The sequence below is a fragment of the Branchiostoma belcheri genome, unplaced genomic scaffold (assembly GCF_001625305.1).
Source record: "Branchiostoma belcheri isolate BF01 breed outbred unplaced genomic scaffold, Haploidv18h27 scaffold28, whole genome shotgun sequence".
NCBI classification, from domain to species: domain Eukaryota; kingdom Metazoa; phylum Chordata; class Leptocardii; order Amphioxiformes; family Branchiostomatidae; genus Branchiostoma; species Branchiostoma belcheri.
The window spans coordinates 2,234,347-2,250,549 of record NW_017803887.1 but is presented as its reverse complement, the minus strand read 5'-3'; the positions used below and the strand labels follow the sequence as shown (position 1 = coordinate 2,250,549).

The following is a 16,203-nucleotide window of genomic DNA, read 5'->3' as shown; positions in this document are numbered from 1 at the left end:
CAAGAACTAGACTTCAAATCAGAAATTAAAAAATCCCTAAAACACGATTTTTGATCTTATTCCTAGTCGTCGAAAAATATAAAAATCGGAGATCTTGGGTGATATACGTAGCCAGGTTAAAACGATGTTTGCCTAAAAACATGACATGACTTGTGGTCGAAAACCCGAAAAAATCGTCTTTCGGAGCGAAATTTTGAAAAATCAATGATTTAACATAAACAGCTAATATTAAAAGGATGTTAAGGCAATAATTTCATTTTAATTTGACGAAATTTACCATTAAATCCTTTTTGTTTATTTTCAAGTGTTTTACTGGTAGTCCAAAATAGGCCAAAATAGCGTCTTGTAACCCGATACCTTTTAGAACGCGCCTAGCAATGGGAAAGAATACCGTAGTGACAGACCGCCGTGAAGATACTGTCCTGAAGGCACCTGCAGACTGATGAGAAGGGATATGTTGAGTCTAAAATTAAAATTCTTTTAAATATCTAGCATGTTTTGAAAGATACATGTAACTATTGATAGACTCTGGGTAGAGAATGTATTTCAGACACTATTATCAGAGCTGGAAATACCACCTGCATATGCAGATTAGTGTGGATAAAATTGGAGCTGAGCAGGTATTTCTGATGTCCACCTGTACTGGTCCATATAATGGGTTTATATCTATACATGAATTTTCATAAGACTGTATTATCTGGTATCACCTACATTTTGAATGATGTGTAAAAGAAATACTGTCAGTGGTTTCTGAACAGTTTTAGTATGATCCATACTTCCTAAATTCTAAGTGGTGCAGGGGACAAATTTGTCTGGTGTAGGTAATTTTCAACGTTACATCGGTAAAGGTTAGACATCCAGGTAATAAAGTACACCAAAAACAGTTACTCAAGCAACTGGATATGATTTTTAATGTTACCTGCACCAATGCAGGTATGCAGAAAAAAGCTTATTTTCCAGCCCTGATAATGTATGTCTTACAGAGAAACAACTGATGTTTAGAATAGCCATTTTGTCGTCCCGTCCAATCCCCCGTCAGTGAGTCTTCAGGTCTGGTCGGGTGCGTCTGTCCTGTCATCTGCTCTCATCAGTCGGGACGGGTTGTTTGAAGCCAGCTGGGAAAAGTCCTTAAAGACGTCTGAGAAAGTCTCATCACCTGAAGGAAGTAACAAGAAGAAAAATTAAGGACTTTCAAAACTACAGTATTTTCCCCCCACTTCACCACACAAAAGAACAGTTGTGTAACACAATTTGCACTTTTGATAGTGTCATTTCTACATTCTTATAACTACATGTATCAATGATTCAATGTGTACAATGCTACCACTTGTAAAGAGAAATTCCTTGATAAAATTGATAAAAAAACAGTACATGTACCAGTACATGTTATGATACTTAATAAACTTTCCCCAGCTAAGGTAGCCATTTGGCAGCAACTGTGCATTTTGCTACAACTAACTTAAAGGTTACCTAAAAACTTACTAACTACAAAATTACTAGTACAGTACTTACCAGGGTTGCCATAACCCTCTGACTCTCTCATTTCTTCATTCATTCTGGCAAGTCTTAATCTGGGGACAAAGTAGAAGTTTCAGTACAGGAGGAAGGGAAATTTCACTGCTGCAAACTTTCAAAGGATTACAAGAATGTTGTGATGAAGACATGGATACTTACAGGGTGACAATATCAGCATTAGTGGTACTGAGTGCAATGGCCAGGGGGTCCTGAAAATACAAAAGATATCTTGCATGTATCAACAAACAATCTACTTGCAATAATATTCATGGCATATGAACATGAACTTAAGTTGATATTTTCATGGTAGAAACTCTCCTGACAATATCAAAGTTTTTTACTCCACCATGTTTGTAAAATTGGTGTTACGCTGAAGGGCAGTTATACCAACTATACAGATGCAGCAAATTGGGTCACTGCAACAAAAATGTTACCAGAAGATTCTGCAACAGTACTGGTTTTCTAAAAGTATCAGAAATATCTCACCTGACCATCCTCATCTACAGCATGTTGGTTTGCTCCTCTCTTCAGGAATAAACACACTTGTCTGGAACCAGAAAATGTTTAAACAATTAGATGTAGCTTGTACTTTAAAGAGTCTATGCAAAGTATTCTTGTACATGTTTTAGTGGCAGTTTACTGTTTTGTAACGTTACGTTAAAGGCCTGACAGGGACAATAGGTTGTAAATCCACTGTGTCTAGGACATGGTATCTTCTTTTGCCACCTTGTACCTCCCTAACTGAACTTAGGTACATATTTTAGAGTTTGATGTTAGGAAGAGCATCCAGTCAGTAAAAACCTTGCTTCAAAAAAAAGTCTTGCACAGGCTTGCTGTTGTGCACCTCAGCATGCTGAGGGGCAAAATGACAAGCCCAAACATGCACCTGTGCAAGCACGTCTATACCCCCGATTTGGGGAATCAATGGACGTAAAACTCGGATAAGAAGAAGAAGATTTTACACCTGGATGGAGTGAGGAAAGTCATATAGAGTGCCTTTCACAAGGACAAAGGGTCAAGCCAGGGATACAAGGGATCAAACCAATGACCTCTGGTTTCCATGTCTGCTACATTGTAGCTTAGCCACTGCACCATTTGACACTACTACTTGAAAAATCAACTCTTAAGAAAATGCTAAACTGACAACACTGAAAGCCAGTAATACTTGCTGGCCAGGCTATATTTTTTGCAGTGCTAATAAGTTGATAGCATATTCAGCACCAAGGACATAGCCGGTAGATGTAAGTTCTTACCCAGTGTTGCCCAGGATAGTTGCATGGTGAAGTGGTGCTCTCCCCTCGCCATCCTTCACGTCGATCTTAGCACCATTCAGGAGGAGAAACTCACATGCTCCTATAGAACCCTGAACACAGAGAAAAGTTGTTAAAAAACCTATGAAAACATCACCTTTCAAATGTCAAAAGTACTACCAGCTGAAGAGCTAATGTTTATAGGTTTGAGGATGTAAAGTTTCACGTTTCATGTAAATTTGTAGGATTTCTGTGATACATGTATTTTGGACTTGAACTTTTTCTTGAGATAGGACATTTCTACGCAGTAAATAGGCTTTAGAGAAAGAAAGAAACTCTCTAAGAAAGAAACGATTGAACTTTGGTAAGAACCACATTAGGAACCACAGATTGTGAGAAAATAGAAACAATCATAATGGAAACTACATGTATGATGCAACCTTGACCAAAGTTCCTTGGTACTTACAGACTCCACAGCCTGGTGCAGAGGTGTCTTGTTTGTGTCCTGTGTGTTAACCCAGTTCACATCAGCACCATGTGCCAGGGCTGCTGACAGCACAGGGAGATTTCCTGGGGAAACAAAGTACAAATGTTAGTATATAATATTTTCCCAACCAGTGAGAACACCTTGCCAGTTGAGAATAGTGCAAGAAACTGCCAGTAGAACTAGGCATTCAGAGATGGCAGACTTTTTACAGCTGAGTCATGAGTTGATGACATGTTCAGCACCAAGGACAGGGCTGAAGGACCAGTCACATTTAGACAAATCTAAATTAGAGCAGTTGTAACAAGAAGTCAGGTTACTAGTCTATAGTCTGTTTGCAACTTACACTTTACAAATGTTACGGCTCTGACTGTCTACTTAGTCTGTCATTTTTTATTTTCAGAATTATGTAAATTCTGCATTTAGATCTAACCGTTACATTAAGCTCAAGTATACCTGTCAGCATGTAGTAACAGTCGTCCTCTCCATAAGAACTACCACTGCCTATGAGGCCACTTTTTGGTCCACTATGACTATTTTCGTCAAATCGTTTGCATGGATACTATAAGCCCTGTTTTGACTGTAACAGTAACAGTTTTTTCGCCATTGGCCCAAGCATCAAGAATCCTGTCTATAGTGACCACCTGTCTACTGTAACTATTCTCTTCAAGTCTCTTTGGTGTTTAGGCTGATGAGAACACCCACCTGCTGACGCTGCCTTGTACAGCAGCATGTTAGGGTCCAGCTGACTGAGTTCTAACACCTCCGTCATGTCAGCAGACCTCCTGGTGGGGATGTTACAGTCTTCAGACACGTCTCCTACTGAACCTACAGGAGACAAACAGCTCAACATGGTTAGCTCAAGGAACAATAGTGAGCTTGAAGGTGGTAAGGAACTTGTTAAGAATTTGTTATTGATATCAGAATCAGTGTTCCAGCCAGGGACTATCTTTCCCTCATTTGATGGAATTGATACTCGTGACGGACAAAATGTTTTGCCCAATTAATCATCTATCTTTGGCGGACAAAAATTGCAAAGATATAGAAAGAGATGTCATTAAACTAAACTTGGTCTTCCCACAAAATTTGTCCTCGACATTCAGATAAAAGGGTTTAATTCAGACTCAGAGGCTCAAAATTTTCCCACTGGAAGCATGACGTTACGTCACACAAGGTTGAGATGCCAAAAAAAGTTCAGGCTGGCTAGAACACTGATCAGAATGTCAGCTAGTTGTGAGTTGGAGGTCATTGTCAAGGGGGAGGGTAGATGCTGGAAATGAGGGGAAGGGCAGGCTCAAGCACTGGAACCTTTTAAACTTATCATTTTGTTTCTTGAAATCTACTACATTCCAAAACAGAGGTGCAACACACCTTTGCAAGTCGCTATATCTTGGGGAATATTTTTCATACACCAAATTAAATGCAAAGATTTTCAAGCATACATTACATTCATGAAGTCAAGATACCGCAGAACCAAAAGAACATTTGCATTCTTCAAAAACCCATTATTTTTGTTTATTTATTATGTCCTGCCACATTCATGTTCATGACAACCATTGGCCATGTTATACATGTGTACTTATAGTGCATGTATAGCATATTCATGATCACATGCTCATTTTATAGCCTTTCAAACAAGCAGTTATGAAGACTTTATAACAACTCTATGTATTCCAGTGGGTTGGGGTTGGCTAGGAGCAAAGTCTTTGAGGGGAGGGGGGCAGTGTAGTTATGATGACCTTCATGCCAAAGGTCAAGGTCAAATCAACATAAAACCAGGAACCTGCTGCATAAAGCCACCATATTCAGCATAAAGTATTCATGAGGTTACTGTTATTTAATATGTTATTAACTTAATCATGTTATAATTAAATCAAATTGAATTTTAATTTACAAAAGTCTGATACCAATATTTATGTCATAGATGTATATTATGTTGATTTTTTTCTATCATATCTGAACTATTTTCATTATGACATTTAGGACTAAATTCTATGTTGGGAAACTAAACAATGCCACACAAACATGATTTTATGAATGACATTTTTTTAGAGGGAGGCCTAAAACACATAATGATGTATAAAATTATGTGTCCTTCAAAAAACCATGTTTGTGTGGCTTTGATAAATTAAAAAAAAAAAAAAGACTGTCATGTGTAAAGTATTAGTCCTTAGCATGGCCGGGCACCAGGCAGGGTTTTTGTTAATGAGTCAGTTCCAACCTTCCGCACACCAGAAGCGAGGGGAGTCAAGTAGAAACGGGCCGTGTTTTTTTACCTCTGAGGAAGGGAAATTCTTCCAGGATGTCAGGAACAATCAGAATGTGGGGGACGCTAAGAGGGGGTCTATCCTCCTCCAGGTCTAGAAGGGGTCAGAATATCACAGCAGGAAAAGTTGAATTCCCATGGAGAAATATTACAACAGAGTGGTTTGTTATCGTCTCCAAGTCTGTAGGAGAGTTGTATATGTCCACAGGAAAAGTTGAAATGTACAATCATGTAGAATGTTAACAGAGTGGTTTATCCCATCCCATAGCATCATAAGGCATAGGAACCAAATGTTGTGTTTCCTGTTTCCCAACCGACCCTAGAAAAAACTACCAACCCTAGCCTTTAAGTGGACCCCTGCAAGGGACATATTTTTTTTAGCTAATTGACCATTTCCAGCTCCATGATCTGACATCTGAGTGATGTGCAATTGGTTTTCCAACATTGACATTGAAAATATGTGTCCCTATGCAAGTTTAACTTTTAAATTGGATCACTAGAGATCGCTAAAGTCTAATAAAAAAGATAATCCCTATCTACCAACCCTAATTTTTTCAGGACTGAAACTACAGGAAACACAACATTTTTTCCCAAGCCTAAGTTGAACTCTTTGTTTCTGTCCTCAGTTAGTTCATAAACTAATGCTAAAATTTCTGGACCAGCAGTTGTTACATGCTGCTTTCTCACAGGCACAGATACATCTTTAGTGGATGGCAAGCAAGTTTTTTTTTGTTTTTTCTTGTAGATCTTACATTCTCTAAGGAAAAGGGATAGATGGAAATTAAGTTGTTGAAAAGAAGAATCAAGACTGTCTTCAAATTACTAAGTAGCTCGGTCACCACTGGCAAGTCTAGGTAAGAACTTGCATCATGTTAAGGTTTAATGTTTTTATACCTGAGTCTTCCTCTGAGTCTTCTTCTCCAAACACTAAGATGTCTTCTGCTTCTTCAACTCCACTGTCAGATCTGGCACCTGGGGAAGACAGAAAAAATGGTGTCATATAGAAATGATCCTTACGAACAGCCCTTGACATTTCATTCAGGAGTCACATGACTAACAGCCAACTGTATGGCAACATAACTAGGATTTCAACGATCATTAATCGCCATAAGCTGTCGTTGGCAGGAAATGTTATCGCCGCCACAAGGAAATGGTGGGTCTGGTTCACACCCTTCTCTAACTCTGAAGAGGACACAGGTCTAGAGGGTCATTATGAACAAGATTAACTGTGATTCAACCTTGTTCATAATGACCTCTACCAACACAGATGAAGTTTCAAGCCTCTAGAGGGTGATGAACTGTGCTCAGTCATGCAAGACAGGAACTTGTGGACACTTCATGGCGTCACCTTAAAAAGGATGAACTGAGCTGAACTCATGGACAAACTAAACAAGAATCTGCCCCACCTGAGTGAAGAGACCCACTAGACATGTAACATGAATCTGCCCCACCTGAGTGAAGAGACCCGCTAGACGTGGACCTGCTGACAGCCTCCCCCTCCTCCTCCCCTGAATGGACAGATTTGAACCTCTCCGGAAACTTCTTCACGCTCCATCTCCGGATCACACGCTTACGACCCCGCGCCGGCGACGCGCCGTCAGCGATCACACGACCTGGTAGAGGCTTCAGGAAGTCTTTCTTCACGTACTTGGACTTGATCCACGATTCTCTTATCGATCTGTGAGGAAATTTACAATAAAAATTTCGAGCAAAACCCTCTGGAACAAGAGCCAGTGATGTGCTCCACTCAAATCACTTATGGATTCTAACATTTTATTCACATTTTGTAGCATTGTTTGTGATAGTGATGTCATTTCACCATTGCATCACTGTGGTGCATTAAAATTTTCTTTTGAAGTAACAATGTCACTCCAAAACCATTACTAAAAGCTTGAGAGGAGCTGGAAAACATAACTGTATATCCTGAAACTTTGAAACTTTATTTGACCCTGGGGTCCACCGCTAGTCTTCCTGGCATTCATTCATACATACAATACATATATACATACATAGTTAACAGAGTCACAAAACAACATCTAAATCTATAACATAGTTACAATATACAATTATTTAAAAAAACAGACAAACAATCCTGAAGACATTAACCCCTAGAGTATTTAATCATTTCATGAGCGTCTACAACAGCTGAAGGCAATACAACCACAATACTGTACCTAGGACAGTCTGGATACGCCCGCCTGTCTGCACACTCACTAGTGTTGGCCTCATAAGTTTTGTTAACAGCTTCATTCCCCAGTAGTGACATGACCTGTGAAGTATACATAGAATACATGAGAATATTACTGGTTATCTGTTCAAAATTGATCCTTAGAACTACATACATTCAGAAAATTATAATGTGCAGTTTTTCCACCCATTACCATGAACAAAAACTGTAAACAAAATAAACGCATGTTTACCCCAAGGATTTCAGGCTCCCAGGCATCCAGAGTCAACGATCTCACTTTGGACAGGTGCACTCCTAATGATCTGAAACACAAAGGGGGAAAACTATATATTACTCAAAGTAAAATACATGCAATTTAATAAAGGCAATGATTTTTTTTAATTCTGTCTAGTAAGTAGTAGTAGTCTAAAGCAACAATTGCACTGTTACTCTATCAGTAGTGTACACTTGGAATTTACCATAATCTTGTTTCTTTTTCTATCTAATCAGATATAATTTTCTCATGAAGGAACAACAAAGATATGATCAACAAACGTGGTGTGTAAAGTTTATTATCTACTGACCTGTGAATGCCAGAACACTCTATACACAGGACAATACCCAGGTTGATACTGGCCCACCTGGGCTCTGAAACAAACAAGTAACATTCAGACAAGTGTGATGAAAATATTAGCACTGAATGATGTTATAATAATAAAAATGCTTTACATGTATATACCTAGGAAAATCAATATAAATAAACAAGTGTGTTATAATTTTGAAATTTCCCTCCCACCTTTTTGTCTACAGTCACAACACACACTGTTCCCTGGAATCTGAAGAACTTGTCTCAACATCCTGTCAGAAAAAAACAACACAAACTTAACACATGTATACTGTATAGTTGTGCAACATTTTATCCTGTCAAATTGAATGAATATTGAAGTCATACCAACTGAGGTTTCTACCTAACAGTATAACCAGGATTTGAGCCCTGAACCATGTGATCCAAAACCAGGCACACCACTCAACTGCTATATCATACTGCTATCACTTACTAATTCCTTACAGACATACATGTCACATGACTGAACAATAATTTCGAAGAACACTGTGAGTGATAGAAAGTCCACTGCTACCACAATGTGACTCCATTGACTTCCTGTGAGGAAGTCAATCAAGGACACTTTAACTCACGTGTTCTTTGGCTTGGCATCAGACTTGACAGGTGGTAAGGAGTTGAGCATGGAAGGGACGGTAGAGGGAACGCCTGGACTTCTGGAGTCGTCTTGGAGACCTTCCTATAAAGTCAGAAGAAAAGGAAATACTTCAGTCAAGAACTGACAAGAAAATAAACATTTCCTGCAGACTTTTGAGTGACAAAACAGCAAGAGATGACAACAAACAATCATTACCTGAAAATTCTCTTCTCTGTGACCTTCTCTAAATGCAGTTGCAATGCTGGCCTGTGAAGAAAAAGAGAAAGACATTTTAGAAACAATCATCATTTTGACAGTTACTGTTAGTAGTTTAATATTTGAATACTATATCATTATCATTGCCAGAGTGTTAATAAAAAAGAGAAAAAGAAAATAAGTCTCTTAGAACTGTTAATAACAAAACAAAACCAAATACTTTTTGTTGATTTAGAACATTATTTGCCACAAAACACTTACCTGTAGAGCCTGTATCCAGACTTTTCTCTGGTTATCTGACTCTGCTTGTAATGTGTAGCTCCTGAGGAAAGGAAAAAAAATAAATTCAGTCCTACAAAATTTTAATTACAAGAGTCTCTGACGATCTCAATTGTTTCCTCAAAGCAATAGCAGTAGAATAATTGTATGGGCTATATTCAAGGAATATCAACATAACAAGACTAATGACACAATGCTTACTTGGTGGGAGAAACGATCTCGAAACAGAAGTTTCTCTCGATCTCCTCAGCAGGTTTGACTGTGCATATTCTCAGGTCTGGGACAACCACTGTGGTCTCATCTGGATAGGACGACTGGGGAACAAAATATCTTTATTTAGTTTTTGCTGTTCTAACAATGCTGTCTACTTTAAAGTTTAATTTGCATTTTGTATCTATGGTGTTGTAGTGTTTACATTCAAAGAAGACTCAAACAACCAAACAAATGTTTATCTCATTTTAGATGGGAAAAAAACTACATGTAGGTACAAGCCTGATAGATGACTTTCCTTCCCATTCATAAACAAATTGTCATTTTACAATTCTGCTTACGTTTACATTTTACAAAACCAGTGCACCAAAACATTGCTGACCTTCACTCTTTTCTGATAGACCAGCTGGTTACTCTGGATTGTGAACCACCTCCTGGAAAACAAGATTTTCTCATTTATAAGAAGGCTGAACCAAACAAGATTGTAAGATCTTAAAGTTTCTCAGACAAAATCTGTAATTATAAAAATCTTTACCCACCTGACCCATGTCTTAAAGGCATTTGTTGTTCTCTTGAACAGGTAACCCTCCATCACCACCTCTGAGGAGTCACTCACAGAACTGGACCTCATTGGGGGAGACTTCAGGGAGTTTTCCTGAAAAACAACAAAAATCGTTTCTAAAATTCTACACAATGTGTCATGCTCTTAATAGAAAGCAACTGACATGTACACTTTACAGACATTTGCTTAATTATCAAACATAATGTACATCAAACAAGTATTTTCCTTGTCTCTTGTCATGTGATTATCCCATCAAGTCACGTGACAAGAGAACTGCAAGACGAGATCTGAATCGGGTTGATGAAGAGACAGAGTACGTCTCAAAAGTCAAAAGCTCCCCTGCATAGCTGAACTTTCGTTGTGTGTTTATGTATAAATATTTTGTCAAAAGTAAGTATTTTCCTCTCATCGAAAGAACCATCTGACTGTGCTCAATCAAACCCCATACCTAGAAAAAAAATGTCCCAAACCAATTTCCTCACACGGGCAGAAAAATGTTATCCAACCTGATACCATACAATATTTTGCATCAAACATAAGTTGTACCAATTAAACACTACTGGTAATACATTGTTACGTGACCTATGTGTCCACACTAACATTCCTCCATGCTTTACCTACCCTTTCCTGAACTAACAGATGTCTTTCTTCCATCTCTTTCTTCTCGGCTGCTGCCTGTTGTGTCATCTTCTCCAGCTGTTACACACAAAAATGACTTGGTTAATATTTTTGGTCATCTAGTGGCAAGACAGAAGGCACAAGTCTCTATACACCTGGCACCTGTCCCCTTACTCTTCTTATTAAGTGTGCTGGGTTCATAAATGTGTAGTGATTTGATACCTGAGTCTCCTCATTAAAAGCGTTTTTTAGTTATTCCTAATTAGCGTTTTAACATCTTCTTTGAAGGACAACTTAATTGGTAATGTTGTGCATTACGATGAATTCTGATTTGCATCATGGAAGTAACAACTTCTTAGCCCTTGGTAAAAATTGTAACAGTAAGTTTAAGTTTTGGCAATTGTAAAAAGGCAGAAATCTGACCTGGGCTGCTACAGTCTTCATGTAGGGTTCAAGGTCATTTGTGAGGTCGTATCCTTGGTGATAGAATGTGTTCATGGCATACATAAAGGACAGCATCTGTGGAACAAGAACAGGACAGGTCAGGTCTATGTAACACGATATCTACAATCTACGAAGAATTTCTACTAACTGTTAATTCTACGTGACTGATGAACCTCTTCAACGATATCTACAATGTTCTTATGCATAATCTTTTTGTGTGGCAAGTAGCAGTTTTCTTTCATACACAAAAGAGTAAAACAAGGATACTGGTATACAACATTGTATTTTAAGAGTACATGTATTTCCTTACCGTATCCATGACTTTGAAACGTTTCTTGGACTGTACAACATTGATCTGAAAAAGGAAAAGGTTATACATAAGTCATAGTTATAACTTATTAACTACTAACAACAAGACAGTAGCAAGGTATTTGAACAACTAGAACAGTTATTGCTGTTATTGCTAGTACCGGTACTGTATTTCTGTTTACATGTAAGACATAGTGATACCAGGAAAACACTGTAAAGATTAACTAAATAAATAAAATAACACTAAATGAAATTTTGATGAAATTTTATTGAAATTCAGCTGCAACAAAAGAGTGACAGTGTAAGCTACATTTGAATGTGGATTTTGTATCCTCACATAAGAAATGGATTCTCTAAAGTAATTGCGAAAATAAAACCAGGAAGCTTACACATGTACACACACACACACACACAAGTGAACTCTGATACCTGGAAGACATAGTCTAGTGTAACGTGTCCGAAACATGACCTCATGGCGGTGAGGATGTTGTTTGTCTCCTCCAGCTCCTGAGGTTTGTTCTTGTTAGCCTGGGCCTGGCGCGACAAGGCTGCGTCCATGTCATCACTGATCTTCTCAAAATGTTTCTTAGTGTCCTTCACTTTCTTCAAGTCACTGGAGAAGAAATATAACAAAACAAGAAAGTCTGAAGATGTACAAAGAAGGAAGTCATTTATGGCACCAAAGAAAAGAAGTTCTATCAACCTCAAAATATGTATATGGTTGACTTGTAAGGTGGATCAATACGAATGTAGAAAGAAAAATAAAACAGATATTGGCTGTTCATAATAAGTTTCTTGCTATACTTTCTAGTCTTTCATTATTCTCATTAAAAATACACCAAAATTGTCCCAAAGACGAATGACAGGCTTATCGCCATTGAACATCAATAGCAATTTCCGAGATTATATACAGGTGCTGAAATATTGCCTGAGTTTGCCTCAAAACACTTGTACGGGTTATTTATGAAACGATATTAAAGATGAACACTTACTTCTTGACGAAGTGGTCAAGGTTTTTGCTTATGGCTCTCTTGGCTTGGTCGAACAGAATCTACAGTAAGGAAAATCACATTAATGATTTAAGTAAGTACAGTAAGAAAAAAGACATTAATGTGATGACACAGTCACTAAAGCTTAAATACATGATTGTACAAGAAATTAAGGTGGTTGATGTTATTTATGGGAGTGGATATTTTTAGGTAATTGTATGTTCCTTGTTAGAGATTCAGTCTATACAGTACTTACTGTGTAATAGTTCAGCATTTCTGTCAGCCCGTCTGCAAACCTACACAAGGCATCCTGGAAGATGAAGCAAATGACTGAAGATTTACAAGATAAAAAAACTCGAATACATGTGTGTACCACTAACATTGCGTAGATGGACAAGCACACAACAAGAAAAGAAAAAAAAAACAAATCACAGTAGTGAGACTGTACATGTATTTAAACAGAAGGGTTGTGTAACTTACATTGACTTGTTGGTCCCCTCTAAAGTAGACAGAGAGCTCCCTTACTCCATTAATAAAAGCCCTGTAAGGAGAGAATAGATGTTACATGTACGATGTAGTAAGTTCATGTTGTGATTTGTGAGTGTGACTTGCACATAAATCATTGACTTCCAAGAGACCAGTAGTAGAACTTAATTTACCCAGAATCTGGCATACTAATCATCTACTCATAGATGTCTCAAATACAAGTTTTATACAGCATTATATATAGTGATGAAGTTAACATGTGGCAGAGGCAGGTGTACTACGCTACCATAAAACCACTGCATATGTACTTACCCATTTGCTGCATTATAGGCCTTCCCAGCTTCCATCATTCCATTGCACAACTTAATAACCTGAAACAAGAAATAAACAGTTCTTTTCTCAGATTTGAAGGATGCCAGTCAATTTCAGTCAAAGAAATTTTATTTCAAAATATTGATACATACACAAATTTCATAACTGAAGCAAAGGACAATGTCTCTTATATAATATGTACATGTACACTGACCTTCTCCAGTTTGCTCTCTAAGTCATGGATGTCATTCTCTACCTGTTCCAAGGACACACTGAAATAACAAGGAGCAGCTATGTTTAACATTTTCATTAAATCATAATCATCAGATCATATTATCTCCAAATTACACTAAGTGACTTTGAAGGAATATTACATAGATGCTAGCCTGGGTACCAACTAGATTTTTACATCCGCTCTTGGGCATAAACTAACTCAGCAAATGCAAGGGCCTTACAGACTTAAGCTTTAAACAATGTTTAGAATTAGAGATAGATGTTCAAGGGTTAGGTGTAACAAGTCGATCTGTCTAATGTAGCCAGCTTCTGCCGCGCCACGTGCCTGTGAAGCTGGTGTGTTATGCTGAAGGGCGGTTATACCGGCTATACCACTACAGATACAGGAACTAGTTAAGCTCTTTATGTGCTTATGTGAATTGTGTAACTGATAAACTGCAATGTAGTATAACAAACCAAGTTTGTATCAAAACATGGAACTAAAATCTTTAAAATAACCTGATCCTGTGATTCAATATCAGAATTGCTTATTACTATCAAAAGACCCCTGTGTGCAATTATAATATTAGCATCATAGTCATGCAAGGCATATTTGTAAAATGAGTAAGTCATACAAAAACAACATAATCTGTGGGCTGCATTTGCATGTAACCAACTTAAACATTTTTTTTTGTTTCAACTCGAATGGAGGTGCAGAATTTGCAGTTCAAGTCCACAAGTATACATATAAATGTTTCCGTCAACTGTTGTGTAATAAAGAAACTGCACAGTGGGGCCACCAGCCTCCCCAGATGGCCAAAGATAGCCTGAGATCTCACGGATAACGTGGAAGGATGCAGGGCCAAAGGGCACACCGGCCTCTTAACGCCCAAGTCAAAAATAGATACAGCCAAACATGGCTTTGTCTTTACTGACCTAGCACAAACAACATTAGAACGCTAATGAACAAACATTAAACATTTAACTCCAAAGAGCAAAGCCAAGAAAAGTCGAGAAAATATCGTAATCGCAGGCAGATAGTTTTAATTTCTAACCATGTAAAATTATGTACATAACGGTTACCCTCTCCCAACAAAATTGTGTGTTTGCCAAAATTTATATGTTGCCCCCCTCCCCCACTTACAAATCGTTGTGATGTTACGAACACGCTATCGTGCGATAAGAAAGTCTTGTGACCTACCGGAACTTGGGAGAATCCTTGAGGCACTCCTCGAAGTCGATGGTGACTCCCATCTTGGTGCTTAAGGTGCAGGAGTAAGTGATAACCGGAGACTTAAAGATACGGATATTACCTCATTTTTCTGCAGTGATGTCAAACTTGGCCTGTCAAACAATCGGCAGCACGTGATTCGCGTACCGATTCGTTCGTGCGGCCGGCATCAGTTACATAGCCATACATTCGGTTTCAGTACATTCGAATCACTTTGCTCGTTTTTCGTTTTTATACTTTTAAACGTAAAAGTCTCCAATGGGGAACATTTATATACGCTGATGTAACATTTTATTAAAAAAAGGTGTGTTTTAAAGCTAAAATTTGTTTGCAGAAAGACTAGATCCGTGAAAAAATGATATGGTGATATTTAGTGGTGTGTGACGTGTGTGGGCATTGGTCTGGAAAAAAGGTACCAAAATTGGTCCAATTTGATTGCAATCTCCTTGAAACTATAGTAATTTTTGAACATAAAATCTACATGATTGCTACATTTGTCTGTCTGCATGCATTATTTGCACAGGGCCTGCGTTGTCATGGTTGTTTGTAACCTATTGCTAAGCTATCGCCTAGCGTATTTTATCAAAACTGCAGCAAAGTTTCACACGATGCTTACAGTTAAAGGAAGCTGAGAGTCAACAGTGTTGATATCTTGCGTTAAGAAATCGCTCTATCTAAAAATTTGGGCTATATTATCAATATCTTGCATTTAGAAATGGCACCATTTTTATCAACTGCATTAAAACAGACAACTCTTTTCTAATCCCAACATTTGACTCCACTCCTATGGGGGACGTGGTTTGCTTATTTTGTTGAAATAGTTACTTAATGTATGATATTTTCTACTAATTAAATGGACCCATAATGTAGACTGAAGGAGACGGGGCGCAAAAGTTTCCCAAATCAAAACTCGTCCCAAGAAATTTGATTGGCCGAAAGGAGGTGACGTAATTCAACTTTTGACCAATGAGCGCGGCCGGCCGGGCCGCCCACCCATGTATGGGCGTGTGTTTTGCTAATCGCCTTGGAGGCAGATTTCAAACAAAACCTGCGACCTTATAAACCGTCAACGCCCGGCACGCCTTTATTCATTAGAACACCACGCTTTCTGCTAGATTTTACGCCGGCATGACGATTTTATCAGGTCTTCAGCATGTGTGAATCCCGGGGAGAGAGCTGACTGCGCCGCCGAACGTGCCAGCGAGCTCGTCGGCGGGGAGAGCGCTTTGATCCCGCCGGTGTCAACTTGAGCCTTCGGCGCTTCAACTTGACTCATCTTGGCGGGAAAAATCAAGGTGTCGGCTCGTCTGTACTCCAGGTGTGAACAGGTAAGCTGTTATAAACACAGGTAAACACAGTGCTAAAGGTAGCCTTAGCTAGCGTGGTCTCTCTCGATCTTTTACGAAGCCTTACGGCCGTGCCCCCCTCCCCCTTCCACAATAGCCTCCTTTTG

General features: G+C 38.5%; 1 protein-coding gene across 2 annotated transcripts; it reads right to left on the bottom strand.

The window, feature by feature from the left end:
* Positions 1–895: 895 nt before the first annotated feature.
* On the bottom strand, positions 896–14,905 carry LOC109472622 (arf-GAP with coiled-coil, ANK repeat and PH domain-containing protein 2-like). Of its 2 annotated transcripts, XM_019772444.1 has the most exons (30): positions 14,721–14,905; positions 13,521–13,578; positions 13,307–13,365; positions 12,989–13,049; positions 12,765–12,818; positions 12,512–12,570; positions 11,949–12,132; positions 11,521–11,565; positions 11,190–11,285; positions 10,770–10,844; positions 10,126–10,241; positions 9,969–10,020; positions 9,578–9,690; positions 9,359–9,419; positions 9,098–9,148; positions 8,880–8,983; positions 8,479–8,540; positions 8,267–8,330; positions 7,936–8,005; positions 7,690–7,784; positions 6,967–7,193; positions 6,410–6,487; positions 5,526–5,609; positions 3,955–4,077; positions 3,232–3,335; positions 2,769–2,878; positions 2,002–2,062; positions 1,675–1,724; positions 1,513–1,571; positions 896–1,156 (listed from the first exon to the last, which is right to left on the bottom strand). In XM_019772444.1, exons 1-30 carry the CDS (start codon positions 14,771–14,773, stop codon positions 1,047–1,049), a joined length of 2,538 nt encoding a protein of 845 aa, XP_019628003.1. In that variant the 5' UTR covers positions 14,774–14,905; the 3' UTR covers positions 896–1,046. The 2 variants fall into 2 exon arrangements, with proteins under 2 accessions (XP_019628003.1, XP_019628004.1); XM_019772445.1 differs by lacking the exon at positions 5,526–5,609 and having other exon boundaries at positions 898–1,156.
* Between the last annotated feature and the right edge of the window lie 1,298 nt (positions 14,906–16,203).